Source organism: Sesamum indicum, linkage group LG1, assembly GCF_026168435.1.
Source record: "Sesamum indicum cultivar Baizhima isolate 11 linkage group LG1, ASM2616843v1, whole genome shotgun sequence".
NCBI lineage: Eukaryota > Viridiplantae > Streptophyta > Magnoliopsida > Lamiales > Pedaliaceae > Sesamum > Sesamum indicum.
Window position 1 is genome coordinate 3,316,146 of NC_142657.1, and position 21,841 is coordinate 3,337,986.

At 33.5% G+C, this 21,841-nt stretch overlaps 1 protein-coding gene and 1 pseudogene across 1 annotated transcript; one reads left to right on the plus strand and one right to left on the minus strand.

Moving 5' to 3' along the window:
- The first annotated feature begins 321 nt into the window (after positions 1 to 321).
- LOC148789331 (uncharacterized) lies at positions 322 to 4,044 on the plus strand (annotated as a pseudogene).
- An 11,255-nt stretch (positions 4,045 to 15,299) lies between these two features.
- On the minus strand, positions 15,300 to 18,694 carry LOC105156446 (ACT domain-containing protein ACR8-like). The gene is made up of 7 exons (XM_088880781.1): positions 18,397 to 18,694; positions 17,599 to 17,644; positions 17,373 to 17,487; positions 17,161 to 17,228; positions 16,490 to 17,056; positions 16,300 to 16,404; positions 15,300 to 16,190 (listed from the first exon to the last, which is right to left on the minus strand). The coding sequence occupies exons 1-7, from the start codon at positions 18,456 to 18,458 to the stop codon at positions 15,828 to 15,830; spliced, it is 1,326 nt and encodes a 441-aa protein (XP_088736907.1). The 5' UTR covers positions 18,459 to 18,694; the 3' UTR covers positions 15,300 to 15,827.
- Positions 18,695 to 21,841: the final 3,147 nt, after the last annotated feature.

Here is a 21,841-nt window from a genome sequence, read left to right on the forward strand (position 1 = left end):
CTGTTTCAAAGTTTTCACTATATGAAACTAGTGACATTGCTATAATAACTCATGCACCACATTTACAAAACTAGACCAACGGAGTTGCAAGCTATAACTTATGTATTAAGTCCTTCAGTCAGTCTGTGCATGTGTAAATTTCTTATGCCTTGGGATATTGTAATTTCACTTGAATTCTTGTCCTGTTTCTGAATCTCAATGAATAATTAGACAACTGTCTCATTTTGAACTTACTTCATCAAATCCTTTCTTTTAAAGAATTTGAAGTTTATTAATATAGTCAAATCCATTTATCTAAAATTATTAGAAAATGCAGAAATCATGAACACCGATCGTAGTTGGATGTGCGGCGCTTAGATAACAATGGCCATCTTTTGGATGAATTTGTAGAAAGAGTTGATCAAGAGTTCTTGAACTTTGCCTTTTCAAATCCAAGATTCGTCTCCCATGGACAAATAAAATGTCCATGCACTAAGTGCGACAATAGAAATTTTTTTAGTGGAAGCGATTTGCATCTGCACATTGTAAGAAATGGGTTCAATCGTGGTTATAGTGTATGGTATGCACATGGTGAATCGCTAAATAGGATAAATGATGCCAGTAGTTCTTCAAAAGTTCCTAATGAAGAAGGATCCCGTTATAGAACAATGGTGATAGATGCTATGGGCCCTGAGCTTATTCAGAATCCAATGTGTGATGATCAACCACCTATTCCAGAAGCACAAAAGTTTTTTGACTTATTAAAAGATGCCGATGAGCCACTCTGGGATGGTTGTAAAAATCACACGAAACTTTTCTGTTGTATCACAACTGTTAAATATTAAGTCAGAGTACAATATGCCTGAAGCTTGCTATGATCGATTTATGTCGGTCATCAAAACCATGCTGCCAGAAGGAGAGAAGTTGCTAGATAACTTGTATATGACTAAAAAGCAATTGGCAAAGCTTGGTCTTGGCCACGAGAAAATTGATGCTTGTGTGAATAATTGTATGTTATATTACAAAGAAAACAAAGACAAACAACAGTGTCTTGTATGTGGTCATCCTCGGTATAAGCCAAGGAAGCCAGGGGCTCGAAAGAATGTACCTTTTAAGGTGCTACATTATTTGCCATTAATACCGAGGCTCCAAAGGTTATATGCATCCAGTTATACTTGTGAGCATATGACATGGCATGCAAATAGCCAATGTGAAGAAGGGAGCATGGCACATCCAACACATGGAGAGGCATGGAAGCACTTTGATCGTACACATCCATTATTTGCATTAGATACACGTAACGTGCGTCTTGGATTATGCACTAATGGTTTCAGTCCATTTGGCAATTCCAGTACTCCTTACTCTTGTTGGCCTGTTATTATCACGGTGTATAATCTTCCTCCATGGATGTGCATGCAAGAGCCATTCATGTTCCTCAACATGGTTATTCCAGGCCCAAAGAGTCCAAGAAAAGATATTGATGTATATCTACGTCCATTGATTGATGAGTTGAAGATATTATGGACAACTGGAGTCCAAACATATGACGTATGCAGGAAACAAAACTTCAATATGAGGGCAGCACTTTTGTGGACCATTAGTGATTTTCCAACACATGCAATGCTCTCTGGGTGGAGCACTCATGGGTGGTTGGCCTCTCCTTACTGTATGGATATGACAAAATCCTTTCAACTTCGTTATGGTAGAAAAACTTCTTTGTTTGACTGTCATCGTCAATTCTTGCCTTTTGATCATCCTTATAGAAAACAGGCTTATAAGTTTCGTAAAGGAAGAATTGAAAACGACCAACCACCACTTCGCTTAAGTGGTGAAGATGTGCGTCAAAGAGTGGAGGGGCTTCCTGATATAACTTTTGGAAAACCACCAGGTGGCAGACAACCAATTGATGGATTTGGCAAGACACATAATTGGGTGAAAAGATGCATATTTTGGGAGTTACCATATTGGCACACAAATCTCATTCGACACAATTTAGATGTGATGCACATCGAAAAAAACGTGTTTGATAATATCTTTAATACTATTATGGATGTTAAAGATAAAACAAAAGATAATATTAAAACACGTAAGGATTTAGAGTCGTATTGCAGTCGGCTTGAGATGCATTTATTTGAGGGTGCAAATGAAAAAGTATACAAGCCCAAAGCATCATATACTTTAAGTAAGACACAAAAGAAAGAAGTGTGCTCTTGGACAAAATCATTGAAGCTGCCTGATCAATATTCCTCGAACATAGCTTGTTGTGTGAACAAGGATGAATGTAAATTTTATGGGATGAAAAGCCATGATTGCCATGTATTCATCCAAAGATTGCTTCCAATTGCATTTCGAGATCTGCTTCCAAAACTGATTTGGGAAGCATTAACAGAGCTTAGCATCTTTTTTAGAGACATATGTTCAACTATGTTACATGTGGAGCATATGGAGCAACTTGAAAAGAACATTGTTGAGATATTGTGCAAGTTTGAAAAGATATTTCCGCCAGGGTTTTTTGACTCAATGGAGCACTTGCCAGTTCATCTCGCATATGAAGCAAAGGTTGGTGGACCTGTGCAATATCGATGGATGTATCCATTTGAGAGGTATTCACCAATTAATTATTTTTTATTTTTATTAATAATACTATTTATATTAAATTAAATAATTATGACAAATTATAGGTTTCTACGCCATTTGAAGAAAAAAATTGGAAATCGAGCTCGAGTAGAGGCTTCAATTGTTGAAGCATATATGATTGAAGAAGTTTCAACATTTTGCTCAGCATATTTTGAGCCACATATACCTACTCAATTAAATTAAGTTCCACGAAATGATGATGGAGGAATGGTCGATCCTTGTGGGAATTTATTCATTTCTACACATCCAGGGTGGCACTTGGTTCTCGAGTTTCAGTTAGATATCTTGATGATGATAAAGATGAAAGCAGCACATAGATATGTATTGTTGAATTATGATAAAATCAATCTATATCTGCTGTAAGTTCTCTAAGTCTTGTATTATTATCTTATTTTATTACATAAATCTATATATAGAAGTTATATAATCATCTCAAATCATTTAGGAAATTTTATGAAGAAAAGAAACAACAATTTCCAAGAATAACTTATATGGAACTTGATATCATACGTGATCGAGACTTTCCTCAGTGGCTACTTGCTCATGTAAGTAATGTGTTGCTTACAATTTCATAAAATTATCATTTGAAAATACATATAGTTTAACGTAAATGCTCTTTTTTAATAGATCCGAGAAACTCAAAATCAAGTTGATGATGATATAAGGAAGCTGGCTAATGGCCCAAGTCGACAAGTTTCATGCTATAAAAGATACTTTGTCAATGGGTTCAAGTTCCATACTGTAGAGTATGGTCAATCTAAAGCAACAACAAACTACGGTGTATGTGTGTTAGGGAGTACTAGTGAATGTGAAGTGGACTACTATGGGTTATTGGAAGAAATTGTGGAATTGGAATATTATGGATTGGAGCGTGGCATTATGTTGTTTAAATATCATTGGTATGATACCTCAGATAAGGGATTCAAAAGGCATAAATCAGGTCTTGTGAAAATTAATTATAAATTAAAATTAAACACAAATGATCCTTTTATATTAGCTTCTCAAGCTCAACAAGTGTATTTTACAAGTTTTCCTAGCACGAAAAGGGAAAGGCGTGATTGGTGGGCGGTGTGCAAAGTAAAAGCTATAGGTAAATTTAACATTCCATTAGTTAAAAGCCAAAGTCAAAATGTTGAACCTATAATAGAAGATGCTTTTCAAGAAGGCGAGGCTTCAAATCCACAACCTATCTCTGTGGCGACTGATCTTGATGGGATCAACATTATTTCGGATGAAGAGGCAGAAGAAGTAGATTTGGATGAGTTTGAAGCACTCCGATATACCATGGACAACAATTCAGCTAGGATAAGGGATGAAGAACAGGATGAAGAAGAAGAGCTTGAAGAAATTGAATCAGAAGAAAACAAGCAAGATGAAGAGGATCATGATTTTAGTGATAGTGATGATGATATGGAAATTGATCATTGAGTAGATATCCATTTGTAATTTGTAATTTCAAGAATGATTAAGACGTGTAACATTTGAACTATTTGTGTATTTTTTTTTTTTTTTGATGTTCCATTGTAAATATATATTTAATTAAATTGCATTCGACATACATAAATAATTACTAAAAAAAGCTTTTTTTTACCTCTACTCTTGGAAACTATTTTAATCGGTGGTTCATTTTGTTTAACACAGGATGGTGACTAGAGCACGAGCACAAGGGAAAGCGAGAGGACGAGGGTGGAAGAGAGGCCGCGGACAAGGTCAAGGGACAAGTTTGCACATTCCGGTTGTGAATGAAGAGTTGTTAGGAGTTGAATCATCTCATGTTGGGGAAGACAAACAAAGAACTTTTTCAAATTCTTTGCCGAGAGCACCTGACCTTCACACAGAGGTATGATCATTCCTTGTTTATGTGATCTTTGTATTCCTTGACATTCACACATTTCATTCTTAAATATTATAGGTTGATGAGAAGATACCATTAGGATCGGGGAATAACCCTATTATTGGAGAGCCCAGTGATGATGTCATTTCACAAAATCGGTGAAGAGGACCTAACCGAGGATCACAGATTCCAGAAAGTCCTGATCAAAGGTTAAAGGTGAATGTGGTTAATAATAGGTAAATATTTTTATTAATATGCAAATTGATGTGAATAATTAGGTTAATTGAAATATCTAAAATTCAAATGGAATAAGATGATAGTTAATATTTGATCACATTTGAGATTGCATATTATCATCATTTTGTTGGAATTTCATTTATTAATATTTATATTTTATTTTATTAATTAGATTTATTGAAACTGATGTTTCACGGAATCTTACAAACGATATTAAGGGCATTTTTGGAGAGGCATGGCCAAAATGGCATAAAGTGCCAAAGCCAACTAAAAATTTACTTTGGGAGAGATTTAAGGTAATTTTTATCACAATACATTTTCAGTTGTTATATACTTAAGATGATTAAAAATGATAAATTGTTTAAAAAATATCAGATGAGGTATCAATGGGATGATCTCACGGATATGCAAATGAGAAAGGTGTGGAATGAGAATGCAAGTTCTAGATTTAGAGAGATGGTTTACAGAGCAAAACGAAATGCATTGGAAAATACAAGTGAAGAATTAGGTAGAGAGCCTCGTACTTTAGATATGACTGGTAGAGGCCCTGATTGGATGCACACACATATATGGGATGAATTAGTTGAGAAGCATTGGAGTGGAGAGAATTACAAGGGAAAATGCAAAATTGCCCAGAAGAATCGCATGACTAAGGAGTGTTGCATTACAAAGCACACTAGTGGTTCCATTTCACAAGGAGCACATTGGATGAGAATGGTAAACTTTATTTTGAGGTTTTAAAATATTATTTATTGCATTTTATTTTCTAGATATTGATAATGTTATTTATATAATTTTAGGAAAAAGAGCTGGCCGTGAAGTAAGTGAATTGGAGTTGTTTCATAGAACGCACAGAAGAAATCAAGGAATTGGAGACTTTGTAGATAATAAATCAAAAAAAGTTAATGTAAGTACCTTTTATAGTCTTTTTCTTTTCATTATTGTTTCACAAATATAATAAGTTAGATTCTCACTACATGATATTTTTTGTACGTCACAATATGTAGGAAGATTACATTGCAAAAATAGGTGGTAGTAACGAATCCACTGAGCATTCATTTGACATGCAGTCATGGTGTAACGTAACCGGAGGGCCATCTAAAGGTCGGATATATGGATTTGGGCGTAGTCAATCTTCTAACATATTTAGTAGAATTTCTGTTACTTCAACACCTAGGGAATCTGAAGAAAGATATAATGAGTTAACAAAAGTAATGGATGAAAAATATAATGAGTTAACTATGAAAATGCAAGAAGAACTTTTAAGACGAGAAGCAGAAAGTAAAAAGATGCTAGAGCAGGCTCTTGAGGAGTCGCGGAAGAGGGAAGAAGATGCGAGGAGGAGGGAAGAAGATGCACAAAGAAGGGCGGTGCAGCTTGAAGAAATGGTACGCAAATTAATTCAAGAGGTGGGATATACCAATCGCTGGTTTGCAGGTGGATCTGGACCCAATGAGCAACAAGATTTTGGTGCAAAGCGTTAAGCAATTTCTAATTTTGGTGAAAATTAAAGAGTATTGGAGTTTAAATAGTGATTATCCTTGTATTTAAGTAAAGAGTGCAAGCTCTTGAATGATGCGATGTTTCAAACATCTTTATGATTGTATATGGTGTATAATTGTGAACATGAAGAATTGCAAGTCTTCTGAGTAAACAATGATAGTATTTCTCATACTTCCACTTTAAGTATATTAATTGGTTTCTTAGTTTTTGTATGGTTTTGGTTGATGCTTGTTTCATTTGTTATAGTTGTGATACTTTATTTTATCCAGGTATTTAGTCTCATTTTATTTCAGCTTTGCTTAAAAAAATTAGGGATTGAAGTAAAAGGGAGCTTTGTCTTCAGCTACAAAATTAAAGACGGATTCAGTGACTGTATCAGCTACAGAAATAATGACGGATTCAGTGACGGACTCAATGACAACAACATAAGATAATCTTTTGCAATGAATTTTGAGACAAATCAACTACGGATTTAAAGATGATTTATCTACATTTGTTTGTTAAATGAAATCAATTTTAAGACGGATAATATTCCGTCAAAACTACAGTGACAGATTCAACGACGGTATTAGCCACTGGGCTTTCAACAACAGATTTTCTGATGAAATTTATCCGTCGCTAATACTATTAGCGATGGAAATATAGGCTTCAGAGACGGAAAAATCCGTCTTTGAAAGTATGTTTTCTTGTAGTGAAAGGGGGGTAGGGACGGGGAAGGAGAATGGGGTGGGGGGCAGCAATGGGGGAAGGGGGGACGAGACGACGGAGGAAGGGCTGAGGGGTGGCGATTGGGGAAGGGCTGGGGAGGAGGGGTGGTGAGGGGAAAGGAAGTGGGAGACGGCGGGGTGTGGGGAAAGAGGCGGGAGATTTGGGTTTGAATTTTTTTTAATAAAATAATATATTTTATTACATAATATATATATATATAATACATTTTCAGTTTGTATATAATTAATATATTTTTACTAATGTAATAATATTTTATTATTTATTTATATATAAAATAATATTTTATTCATAAAAATCATCCAAAATCGCAAAGAGAGAGCATGTATTACATCTTCCTCTTTAAGGGGCTATTTTACTTTATTTTGAAAAATACATGAGGGGCATTTTGCTATTTATTTTTTTTATTGGGAAGTATTATTTACATATTCAATATCACGGTGTGGTATTTTGCATTTTTTCCTAATTAAAAATATGGTACATTATAAAGGGTGCCCTTGAGGTTTGTTTTAATTATAAGTACTCTCTCGTTGTTTAAAAAACTACATCTTTCTGAAATTACAAATACCCCCTACAATGAGTTGTCACAAAGGGGTATTTGTTAGAGTATTTGTAATTTTATAGGGATATTTTTGTAATTTTCAAACAATGATGAGGTATTTGTAATTATGATAAACCTCAAGGGTGCCCATTCTGATTTACCCTTAAAAATATATAATTATAGTAAAATAACCATTAACCACAACCATGCAATGATTCTTAGTCTTGATTTTTACAAATGTGGCTAAAATATGGCTAAAAATCATGGCAAAATATTTGTTATTGTTCCTAGACATGGCAAAAATAGTTTTTATGGTGGAAAATTTAAATTTTTTAATCAATTTTTATTTAACCATGATTAATAATAATAATTATTTATCACGATTTTAATCCACAGGCAACAAATTATAGCCAAAAGTAAATCTTTTTCTAGTTATGTATATGCAATGTTTGCTTGATTGCTTCACTTAAATAAAGAAATCGATTTATGAAAATTATTGATCGTTAATTAATTGCTCCTTTATAAAAAATATATGTAATGATGAAATATTTGATGATTGTTTTCATTTTCTTAAAGAAAAATGAGGTTATAAACTCATATTTTTGCGAAAATTACAAAACACAATGACTAATTTCTTTCATTTTTTAAAATACAAAGGAATAATTTATTAATTTTTTTTTTATAAAGAATATTTTATTCATTTTAACATATTACAGAAGTAATTTGCGTTTAACCTTTTCCTAACATATTCTTCCTTTTCAGGCTATATACATATGTAGTGAATCTAATATATATGTTCCTCGATAAAGTTATATTATCCATTTATTTACTTTAAAATTTGCGAGAATAAAAAATGTAAAGTATGGATGCAAAGTCTAAAGTATGTTAGTTGTGGCAAGTTTACATGCTTTCGCAATTTAATGCACATTATGTATGTTAAGAGGGAAAAGCATAACTTTAAATCAAAGCAAATCATCAATTATTAATCCAACTGATTATTCCACGCGACACAATCTTATTATTAATTGTAAAAAAACATATGATGTTTACATGTTAGAGCTTTTCATTATAAATTGAAATAAACATGCAAAGTTTCTAATTATTTTTAGGGAAAAGTATTATTTTAGTCCGTTAAATATGCCTAATTTTAATTTTAGTCCAATAACTATGTCCATTTTTATTTAGATCCAGTAACTTACGAAATTGCTTACTTTTAGTTCTCTGGCAAATTTTCGGACAATTTTACCCCTATATAACTTTTGAAAGGCAGTTTTAGTCCATATGCACTCATACGGGTGAAGTTGTCCGAAAATCTGCGAGATGACTAAAAGTAAGCAATTTCGTAAGTTATTGGATTTAAACAAAAATGGACATATTTATCGGACTAAAATTAAAATTAGGCATACTTAGCGGACTAAAATAATATTTTTCCCTTATTTTTATCATATCTCCTATATATTGTGCGTCTTATAGTTTATGCTTGTAACGTAACAATTGTAGGATCATAAATTTTTGTACGTAAATTTTGAAATATTTACGTATAGTTTCTTTTTTCCTATTTCTGCGTAAATTGGATCTCTTTAATTTATGTTGGATCAGAAAATTGAATCGAAATTTCTGGGTAGATTTTTAAATTCTTTGCTTCTTAAGAATGTATGTTTCAAGTAATTTATCTATTATTATGATAGATGTATATGTTGGTGGTTAATTATTGTGAATTAGTGTTTGTTAATTTTTAACTCATTGTTCTTTTCTTTTATATATCAAAATGTAACTATGTATTTAATTTTGCGCGGAAAAGAAAATGTACATATAATTACTCCATGTTTAAATAAATATCAAAATAAAGTTTATTCTTTACGAAAATTATTCATCTTTAAATGTTATCATTCTTCACATATTCATCACACGATATTTACAAGCACATCTTATTTTAAATATTTAAATATTTCCGAACGATCAGTTCCTAACATTCTTCCACATCAAACTATATATAGTGAATCTTGATTATGTATTAATTATTAACCGTTAAAGATAATTTAACTATTTATTTTATTTCAAATCGTGAGAATAAAGAATATAAAGTAGGGCTCTAAAGTCTAAAGTATATGTCTTAGCTTAGCATAGTTCTAAGTGCGTTGTTTGCTTAGAGTAAGAGGAAAGACTGTTTATTTCGAGTCAAATCGGACATGTGGATATTTGTCTAAATTATATATAAGTTCATTGTAATTTATTATTTCATAATTCATAGTTATATTGATGAACCGATGTATGTTCAGTTGCTCAATTTATTAAAATATTGATATAATTATAGAATTATCATATTTAAAAAAAAGGTTGAATAACAATTTACCCCTCTGTGATATTGAAAATGAACACATTACCCCCTTATGGAAAAAATATAGTAATTTACCCTATACTTTTTAAAATGAAATAATTTACCTCCTTCTACAGGGAGATAAATTGCTTCATTTTAAAAATTATAGCAGGGTAAATTATTGTATTTTAAAATAATACAAGGGGAAAAATTGCTATTTATTTTTTTTATAAGGGGGTAATTTGCTCATTTGTGATATCACAAAAGGTTTCTTATATTTTTCCTTAAAAAAAAACATCAAATCCAAAAGAACCCCACCCAAAAAAAAAAAAAAAAGAAAAAGAAAGCATAACTTCAACTAGAAGCAAAGGAGGTATTATAGATATGAATGGTGGATTTAAGAATTGGAATGTAGGGATAAAACATCAAGAATCCAATATAATATAATGCATATTAATTCTCCAAATTGATTGTAAAGTACTATGGTCCGTACTTGCATTTTCTTTCTTTCTTTCTTTCTTTTTTAAGTAAAAGGATCAAATATGTGTCATGGCATTTTATAATTGATGAGTTACTGCAAGAAATATAATTTTTTTTTGTTATAATTAATTATTATGATTAAAAGTAAAAATTCTGATCAATAAATACTAATTAATTACGGTTGCACGACGGTTGTTAGTTGTTGTTTTGCAAGCGAGGCCAAAACATTAGTTATACATGAAAGTCATGATGACAAACGGCAAATATCGATAAACTATGGTTAAAATTTTGATTTATGCATTGATTCTATTTAATAGTGATAAATAGTATTGATTTGACATATATAATTATTTATGATGTAGGAAAGATTTTTTCTTGTGAACGATGACTTGATGTTTTGATCTGACACATACCTTTTAGATAATTTCTTCTATTTTTCCCAGTAGTTATAAATAAATAATTTACAATAATCAATCATTAATAAACAAATAATATGTGTGAACACAAAAAAAAATTAAATTTTCGTTACACTATAAATGACTGTGGCTTAAAAACCTTGATAAATCAATACTATTAACCACGAATAAACAAAACCCAAGCAAAAATATAAATCTTTTTACCATGATTAATCAATATTCGCCATGATTTTCAGCCAATGTCAAAACATTTGTCATCATTTTGGCTATAGTTAATGTTTTGGCCATACTTACAAAGACAACGGCTAATAGCCCTTGTGAAACCATAATTGATTTGTATTGATTTTTTCTCTTCTAATCTGTTCACCCACTCACGTAGCTACCACTTCTAATCCTCGGGATTCGGAGTTTTTTGAGAAAAGGTCCCATCCAAATAGATCATGATTGGGTCGACCAGGCCAGATCATGAGTGAATAGAAAATCGAAAATGTACATACTTGGAATAATTTTACCACTTCTACTAGGAGTAGTCTTTTTAGTGCTAGCGGAACGTTCATAGCGAAAAATCATATTTTTTCTAATGAAATTTCACGTACACTTTCTTACTATAAAAAACTTTTTTAGAGGGCTCATCAAATACACACTATACATATTCCAATTGTTGCCAAATTTATTATATACATAAATGGTATTATTAATAAACTACCATAATTAATAACTTAAACATTATTTTGTCGTTACAAAGCTCATGATCAAAATTTCCCTTTACGCCAAAAAGAATTCTTATTAATATTTAAAAGTAACACACACACATATATATATATGATTAACGATAAATTAAATATTAATTATATGTTATATCTTAATTATCAATAATTGTTACTTCATTTTCCTTGTAGCGATGCCTCATTGGACTCCTCGAGAGCCATAGTATAATAAGAATCTAGCAAGAATGTTGAAGATTAATAGCCGTTGGTTAATGTTAGGTTGGTTTTAGTTTCCTCCTAGTTGACTTATGTCCATTTTTAAATAAAACTAATCACATGCAATTTTATGGAATATATCCTAAACACATGATATCATTATTCATGCATCTTGAATTGGAATAGTTTGGCCAATATCATATATTCTTCCTCCAAATTGCATTAAAACAGAATTCAAGTTCTAGATGTGGTATCCAATTATTTTCTTTTTTTAAAAAATAAAACTAAAAATTAGGCGGTGGCGAATGAAAGTTTATATATATTTATATATATATATATATATATATATATATATTATATATTTTGTAACACGAGTGCTTGACAGTTGGAAGTGTGAAAATTTGGATGTACGCGAGCAATCTCCTAACTAAAAATTCTCCGTTTACAATTATACTCATTTTCATTAGAGTATGAAAGAAAATCCCACGTCAACAAAATAATTACATAAGCTTTCAATTTTATTCCCTCCCCCCCCCCCCCTTCCAGCATCCTGTATAATTTATTGACAAAAATTTTCGAGTAATATTTTTATACTTGTGAAGGGGTAAATATAATATTAAAGAAAAGTTAAAAGGGTATAATTATAATAAAAATATTATTTCTGAATTACTGTTATTAGATAAAAGTTTGTAGTCATTGATTAATAAAAAAACTAGCCGATATTTTCAATAATTTATATAAAATATTGAATGATGCTAAGTTTAGAAATTTATATATTTTTTGTTGAAATCTGTATTTTCCTTCCAAATCAGAGCGAGTGAAATACTGTTGTGAACAGAAAATTTTGATGAGGTGGAAAGTGTAATTACAAAATTAACCCTCAGAAAATTCTAGTGGTGGTAAGCTGTTCAGGTGGTGACTGGTGAGGCTGCAGCCTCATGATCCAGAAATCTTTGGTGTTGGAAAGATACATGAAAAGCAGCGCCCATACGAGAAGGCCTTTGACCACGGCGGATCCATCTCAGCTGCACGCTCGCACGTACACCTCGACCGGCGGAACTGCGCGCCACCACGTTGTTCGAGTACCCAACCCCACGCGGCCGCCCCATGCAAAGCAACGCCTCTCTTTTTACCTTGTTTCTTTCTTTACAAGACTTTTCATGCATGCATATGCCTTTGTAAATTCAATCTATTTTGATATATTTCCAGCCACAATATCCAAATTGGTTTATAAGTAGTTACAATGAAATCTTTCCTTTCATTGTATGATGATACGATATACGGTTCGATCCATATCTCATTGCGTATTTTTGCAAGAAAGTAAGCTTTTACAGTCGTCCAAGCCCCTAGCAACTGATGTGGGACGAGAGCCAGCACCGTCTAGCGTCATCCAATAGAGTTCTTCTATTTTGAAAATTAAAGCCCATTTGCGTAAGTGTATTTTGAGAAATGTGAAAATAGGAACGCTAATTTGAAATATTAATTCTTTTCGACACATTTTACTTTATGTTCACATCGTCTTTTCGCACTATAATTTACCCCCTATAGTATGAGAAATGAGTAAAAAAAAATCCTGTAAAAAATAAAATAACAAATTACCCTTATCTAAAACCATTCTTATTTTTTGAACCAATGGGGTAATTTGCTATTTCTTTTTTCAAGTATTTGTTCATTTCAAATATCACAAAAAGATAAATAACATTTAACCCTTATATACGCAGTTATTAGAATATCTATAAAAACTCGTAAAATTATATAACATAACGTCAGATCAAACTCCACATGGATGCTTTAGAATATTTGAAAGGTGAAAGCATTTCCTTACAACTCTCACTTTAGAAAAGAGCCAACCAAGTGAAGAAAACAAGAAAGACAGACGTACGTACGTACGTAGTTGTGTAGGCGTGAAGACAATTTTCTAGTCAAAATTACGTTGCTCCACACTTGTCACCAATAACTAAACAACACCACCAAATACTAATTTTCTTTGTCGAGTGAGAGAAAAAGAGAGAATTTGAAAGAAATAAGAACAGCTAGCTGGTGGACAATTCCAAAGCATGAAAGGAGTACGACAAGAAATATAATGTTTAATTATGGCCAAATATTATGACAAGAAAATAATAATAAATAATCCTAGCGAATAATTATTAATTACGATCGCACAATATTTGTTGGTCGTGATTTTTGTTAGTGTGATTAAAATGTTTATCACGGTCGAACCCATGACAAAAATATTTACCATAAAAATAGTTTTCATTATAAAATAAACTAAGTCTTTGTATCGATTTATCTAATTATGATTAATAATAGTTAGAAAAAATAAATATATTTACGTATATTTTAGTAAACCATATTCCGCCAATCAAAATTATTTATTTTAACACTCACTACAGAAATTGGATTATTCCATACCCAATGCATCATTACAGTTTAAAAATAATGAAAAATCAATATTATTTACCACGTAGAAATAAAATCGATTGGAAAACTAAATTTTAACCACGACAAATTAACATTTATCGTACTTTCTATCTATAACTAATATTTTAACTTCACGTACAAAATGTAACGACCAACAGATGTTATACAACCATAATCATTTAATATTAATCAAAAAAAAATTCTTTTAATCATAACAAAAAAATCCTATTTTGTTTCGAGTACCTCTCATGCTCATATATAGAATACAGACATGAGCTAATTCCTAATGTATAGTACATATGCTAGGTAAACCCAAGCATCTTGGGAGAAACAGACAAAAGCTAGGGAAAAAACAGCTGTCGGAATCTACACAAGAGTACAGAAGCTAATTAGACGTAGTATCCAACAATTTTAACAGACTGTACTTCCACCCCTCCATTCGAATTTTCGTTAGTTCTAGTCTGCGTTGGTTGTCGTGCGAGGAGGGAATCGCAACATTTGATACGACGAAATCCTAAATATTAACGCAAGAGCCCACATAGTCAAGTCCTTTTTTATTCACTTAATTTAGACATTTTTTCAAAATAAAGTTGTAACCCATAATTTTACATGCTCATTTCCTCGTAATTGCTGCCCAAATTCAACTTGGTCCATTGAAGATTATTGGATAGTGATAAAATATTTGTTTATACATTGATTTTGTTGAAATTGATATCTTTAGGTATGGGTAAAACTATAAAAAAATTTACGATTATCTACATTTTAATAAAAAATAATTAAAAATTATGATAAATGATTATTGTTAATTATGATTAAATAAAATCGATGCAAAATCATTTATCATAGTTTTAGTCAAGACAAATATATTAAGGGATAATTACATCTACCACCCCTAAAGTTTACTTTCATCTAACAGATAAGTCTATCGGTCTAACAAATTCGATGAATTTTGACTAATTAAAAAACTTAATTGTTAAATGGAGCAAACCTGATAGGTGCTACATATAATTTTTCAAATCACGAAAAATTTAGGTATAATTACATTAAATTTTAGGAGAAAATAGTGTAATTATCTCATATTTTAACCATAGTAACAAAAATTAAGATCAACAAACGTTGAGTTTTAGCCGAACCCATAATGTCAAATGTAACACCTAAATTCCTACATTGAACATCATTTTCAACCAAGTCAATGTTATATATATTTACGAAATTCATGATATATCACACACTGCTCTCAAACATGTGGCTGTTTTTGATCAAGAAAGAGATAGAAGATGAGGGATAAATCAAGTCAAACGTTGGAATTTTAGAACTTAGAATAATAGTTGGAATTAAGAAAGAAAAAACTGAAACTTATGTACAAAAATATAATCCCTGTCTGAAACTCATCTCCTCTACTCCGAACTACTACTACCTAATCTTCAATTCTTCTCTTTCTGGCAGCCAATCAGAAACCGAGGACAGCAATATCTATCGACCACAACCCACCAACCAACACCTTTTCCCATTCAAATTTCTCTCTCTGTAACAAAGAAATATATTCAAGAAGAAAATTGGTGGAGAGGTGGGGCCCCGCCCCACATATCATCCACCTTCCAGTGTGTGTGTCTGTGTGTGTTTTTCTACCTATGCACCCGACCAAACCCCAACTATAATCAACTAACTATCAACCAAACCCTGTTGGTAAATTCCATTTACTATGTACAAATGCATTCCCAGCTCGTAACAACATCCAATTGAAGCAAAGAATATGACGACCAACAAATTAAAACTTCTAACATCCTTTGTGTGCTCCCCCCTTTCCTTGGATTCAAGAGTAAGATTTGATCAGTCCCAAGTTGTACAGATTCCTCCTCACAAGGCTCCCGATCGACAGCAGCATCGCCCCACCTGTGCCCATTGTGGGCTCGTCTCTTTCGCCCTTTTGGTGATAGATCAATGGCAATTCCTTTACTTTCAGATTACTCAAACCGATGTTCTGTCGAACCGACTCGATGATCTTGGGATCGGCTGGATTCCCAATCGCATCTGTCACGTAGAAAAAGTTTAGTGCTGTGTCCATTCTTGTGGATATCTCGGCCCTTGTGATGTTTAGGCCGTTTTCTCGGAAGGTCCGTGTTACGTCAGCCAGTAGACCTTTTCTATCAGATGCGCAAAGCTCAAGCCTCACGCCCTGTGATCAGACAAGAAAATTCCATTAACTTAGAGAACCAAAAACGAAACGTGTCGAATGTAAATGTAAATGATTCTTTTCGCATATTGGAATCGAACAAGCACAATACCTGAGATGTCCTCCTTTCAATCGCAGCTTGTAGACATAGAATCACACGCTGCTTTTCGGCCTCCGAACTAATAGGAGTTCCATCCATGTGCTTGATGAAGAATTCCTGAACAAAATTTACACTACCATTTAAGCAAATCTCACTTCTAAACAAACGGGACATACTTTGCTAAAAGCTAAGTAATATATACCAAGGATGCTCTATCTCCTGATGTGTCGACGGTGGCATGAAAAACGACATACTCCATGTCCGTCAACGTGCAAACCACATCAAACAGAAGCTTCGTCCGATCCTTGCAATGAATATTTACAACAGAATAATCCCTCTGCAGATAATTCTGGACCGAAACAACAGGGCAATCATCAGAAGTCTTGATGATCGGCTTCCTCTCATAATCCCTATCTGCAAACATCATCTGATGAAGCCTCCTCTCGGTATGTGTCACAGCCAATGAAACGGAGGTTTTGGCACTTCGGATGTCATTATCCCCCTTGAGCACATTCCTCAGCATTGCCTCAATCACTTCCAACTTCTGCGAGTCGGCGATTGGGGAGCCCGAATCGTTATCCTTGAGGTGAATTAAGGACGCAATTCGGCCATTGTGAGTCCAGACCTTAGCATCCACCACATTGCAGTGTAAATTAGATAGCACTGCAAAAACCTCCGACAAAAGGCCAACTCTGTCGGTGCCGGTTAATTCCAGTGCCGTTAGGCCCTCGAAACTTTTCGATCTTCCGTAGTGAGCTGTCTCAAGAGCCTGCAATTTCAAAGCCAAATACATGTTAATAAAAAAAAATAAAAATCAAATCAAATTATTAAAAAATTAAACACACACACACACACACACTTAAGGGTGAATACCTGCTCAATGTAACTCAAGACGCTCTCATCAGTCAATTTGTTGCCGTTCAAGTCAGTAACATGGAAAACTGCACATCAATGAAACCGCAGATTCAGAGTTAGCAACTTCAGCGCACATTAAAACCCATTAATTCGTCCAGAATTAACTTGCTACAGCTAATAAAAATCATAGGTAAGGAGCACTAGCACGGCGGCGCGTGGCAGATACTCACCATCCATGAACCACCGACCGTCGGAGGAAATGTAAGCCTTCTTGATTGACAGATTCAAATCCGTCAAAACCTGAACCGCTTCGAGAAGAATACCGTGTTTTCTTGCGCTATCAATCTGTCCAACAAAATAATTGAACACAAAAATATTTGATTAAATTAAAGATAACTGGGTCTTGATTTTGACTTATGTGGGGGGTGGGAGTGGGATTCCAAGCAGGTGACATACCATGACTCGGGTGGCGTTGGAACAGCCGGCATTGTCTATCATGACCCTGCAAGACACCGACGGAGGAAGAGTCAGAGGAAGGACATTCTTGGAACTTAAGAAACCTCAAAAATTTGAGGGGTTAAATCTTCGGGGGTCGTAGAACAGTCAATTTCACGACTTGGATAAGGAGACAGAGTCAAGAAGTAACTTTGGAGGAAAGAAACGTTGTCGTAAATCAGTTACTTAATTGATTAGTGTTAGAAAGAGAGTGGTAAATCTTCACTTATTCGACAATGAGTGGATAAGGGGAAACTTATCAAAATCCGGTGAACTAGAAAATCTGAAAGAATCAAATCGCAGACAAGATTCACGGGCAGAGATTTATCCGGGTTGAATAGAAATAAGAAATTTTAGGTGATCTTCCCATAATTACGAGAATAAATCAAGGAAATTCGATGAAAAAGGAAAAGTAAAATCAAAATTATAATTTTTTTTTTTTTCCGATTTTGCGAGCCCAGAACAGTATATTCTGAAAATTGCAAGTTCTTGGCAGTTGGAAGAACAGAATGTGAAGAAAACTCAGAAAGAGGTGATGGCCTTTTCATAAAAATTCGAGAAAACCCAGAAATTCAGAGACATTATTCACAGGCAAGAACATCCGGGGAAGCAAAAAAGAAAACATTATGGGGAAAAAACGAACAAAACATCCGTCAAAACCACTTCAAAAGAATCAAAAAGAAGAAAACCAGTATTATGGTTTCTTGAAAGAGAGGGCCAAACCACAAAAATCACACACAGTGAAAGAGGAGTACTGACCTAGGGGTAGACATGCGAATAATAAGCTTTTCATATTCATCTAAGTACGTCGGCCACTCCATAATTCTCCTTCAACAACAACAACTACCAAACTTCTGAAGAACAAGAGAGAACGGGAGAGACTTCTCTGTGCCTGTCCTCTCTCTCTCTCTAAAAATTTCTTTTCTTCGTTCTTTTGGTCCTTTCTCTCTCTAAATATTGACAGAACACTGCATGATCTTGCCTTCCCTCTTTCCGCAGCAAGAAAGAGTATTTATATATAAGTCTTTATTTTTGGCAATTACTGTTCCTTTCTTTTTCTTTTTATTCCCCCCCCCCCCCCCCCCCCACCCGACCCCCCAACTGTACAATGTAGAGGAGAGAAGGCATGGCTTATCACATGCGAAGCTGACCGTATAACCTGCCCAGACTGACCGGATTTCCAGACAATAATATCTCTCCTTTTCTTTTTTGTTCCCTTGGTTTCTCAGTAACATTCTCTTCTTTTCGATTTTAAAAATAAATATTTTTTTATTTTTTTTGTGTGTGTTTTCACCACACTCGTAAGTCAACATTAGGTTATGCTGACACGTGCCTTTGGATCCCAGAAGGTGGGGGTGGTGGTTCGGATTGCCAGGCTGGACGCCACGTGTGATGGTGAGTTTTGTGCTTTGCTTGCAATCGACTCAATGGCGACTGGTGATTGGTTGGTGAGGGTTGTAGCTGTTACTTTTACTGGAATTAAATTTTTAGTAGGAAGAAAATAAAGCCAACCTCAGCAAAGATTTAAAATCAATGAAATAATTGATGTCCTCTGCTGTCCAAAATTTGCTGTTTTTTTTTTTTTTTGTACACTATACGGAGTTAAAGTTTTTTAATTCTTTCGTTTAATTTAGCATCACTAGACACAATCGCAAATGATGAGTTTGAATGGTTACAAGTTTTAATACTTCCCCTTCTTAGTAAAATATATCTTTAATACAAAATCGTGAGACTCGTATAAAATTAGAATGGATAATATATCGTGCAACAGAATACCAATCACACTACATCATTTTGGCGTCATTCGTGTGAACAGTGCCATATGTTCATCCCGAGTCTCTTACATGGGGCTGATAATGCTATCACATACTCTATATAAGTTGCAGATGGGGAGTTTGAGTGTCACATAATCGTCAAGACATCCTTCCTATAGAGTAATATACTTCTGAATAAAATCATAAAACACATATGAAATCAAAACGGATAATATTTCGAGCAATGAAACAATAATCACGTTGGACACGGCATTATTATTATATTAGTTATTTGACAAACTTGATGTTTCTGAATTTACTGACTATCTATTTATTAGTTAGGGTAAGTCGAATAATGTCATAATGACACATTCATGTATCCATCCAAATTCGAACTTAAAACCTTTAGGAAGTCTCAATCTCAATTCATTGAGTTGTCCCGAAAAATACAGATTTAATATAATAATATATATTTATTATGAACAAATTCAAGACAATAGTTCGAGTCCCACTAAATGTGTGGATATTTGTCTAACTTTATGTGAATTATTTGTTGAATCTAAGTATTTTGTCTACTGATATATTAATTGAATCGATATATCATTTAAAAAAAAGTGAAATTATATTTGAGTCAAACCAATTTCTAAAAAATATAATATAATTTAGTGGAGGGTTAGGGGGTTGGGTTGTCAAAGAGTGGTGGGGTGGGTGATTACTAATTAGGGCGGTAATTGAGGAGGGATGTCTTGAAAAATAAGGGGGAGGGGTTGTGCCGACCAAAATGATGACGTGTGCACGTGACCGCACCGCTCCCATCGCCTTTTCTCTTGTCAATTTTCTCATTCATTTTCTTGTTTTTCTCGCTTTTAACCAATTCCTTTTGTCCTTTGCCCACACCTTCTTGTTAATAACTATGCTAATTACTTTCATTTTATATTGTTTAAATTAATTACATATCAGTTGTAATATATATTAAAAAAATATATGAAATTTTATTACGATTAATTATTATGATTAAAAATTAAAAATTATGATAAATATTGATTAATGATTACTACAGCGACTATTAGGCTTTGATTTTTAAAAATGATCCTGAAATAATAGATATAGTTAAAAAAGGGTTAAATCCAATTTACCCCCTATAATATTAAAAAAGAGCGATTATCTTCCTGTAAAAAAATAATAGCACTTTATCCTCATTGTATTTTTAATAATAAAGCAATTAATTTTATTTTAAATTTTAAAATTATATTTTATTATTATTTAATAATCGTTGAACTTGATTGAATTTAAAGTTCAAATTTAACTAACAAAATCAATGGTTTAGATTCCACTCAATTTGATTCAACAGTCTAAATTAAAAATTGTATATTTACATAATATATATTTGTATAAAATTTAATTAAAAATAAATATATAATATATTTATTTTTAATTAAAAAATTATATTCATATCGAGAAGGCGGATGGGAGGCTGGATAGAGGGCTAGGGACGGGGGCTAGCAAGGGCCGAGGGATGGGGACCTGGAGTGTGATAGGGTGCGATGATTAGGGACCCCGAGTTATTTATTAAAATAAAAATAAATTGCAATTCTATGGGTCCAATTGATATAGACTATGCTCAAAATTTGAGTCGAAGCGAATGCAAATCTTAGGGATAACCTACAAAAAAGGAGGTTAGCACTCTGATGCCTAATTTGGTTTCGAATTTAGAAATAAATTGTAACAATAAATCGTAATGAGAAATCGAGAAGAAGTTCGTAGGAAAAATTATGATCAGAATACAATTCGAATGCGAAAACAAGAATAGAGAGTAGTTTTTCAAATTTTAGAGGGTGTCCCCATAGAGAGACTGAAGGTCTATATATAGAGGTGGTGTGCCCCTGCTGGGACTCTGCATACCTCCTTTATCCTCAAAAGAAGGGGTCAAAATACCTGTAAATAAGGCTTGACTTGGTCTTAATCATCAATTGATCAGCCCACAACAACACGTCTTTGCTTGGGGGGAGGACTACTTTCGTATGAGGACTCCTATTTGGCAGGGAGTCCTTTCTAGGTTTAGAGTCATGAGTTTTAAGAGCACCTCCCTTCTCCTAGATTGTCCTAGTTGCCAAGGGATATCCTCCTATGGCTGATATCGTCCAATATGGATATTGACATTGGGATTGATGAGATGCCACATAGAAGAGTAGGCTGCCACGTGGGAGAGTGGGCTGCCACGTGTATAGGTCTTTTGGGGTTGAATATTTATCGGGCTTTGATCATGGTTTGAGTAGGGGATGCCTTCAGCCTCTTCCCTTTGCCAATTTTTTTTTTTTGAACGCCCCCCAAGGCCGCCTGCCAATCTATTTTTTGTGGGGTACCCGCCAAGATCGCCTATCAAATGTTCTTGGACCTCTCATGATTTGGGCCTCTTAGGATGTTACAGGCCTCTTGTTTCTTTCTTTATT

Excerpts from the sequence above, each read along its gene's own strand:
- LOC105156446 (XM_088880781.1), bottom strand. The coding sequence starts at position 18,458 with ATGGAGTGGCCGACGTACTTAGATGAATATGAAAAGCTTATTATTCGC. Across the intron at positions 17,229-17,372 it reads CGGTCGGTGGTTCATGGATG|TTTTCCATGTTACTGACTTG; the intron begins GTGAGTATCTGC and ends ATTGATGTGCAG. Across the intron at positions 16,405-16,489 it reads CAGGAGATAGAGCATCCTTG|GAATTCTTCATCAAGCACAT; the intron begins GTATATATTACT and ends AATTTTGTTCAG.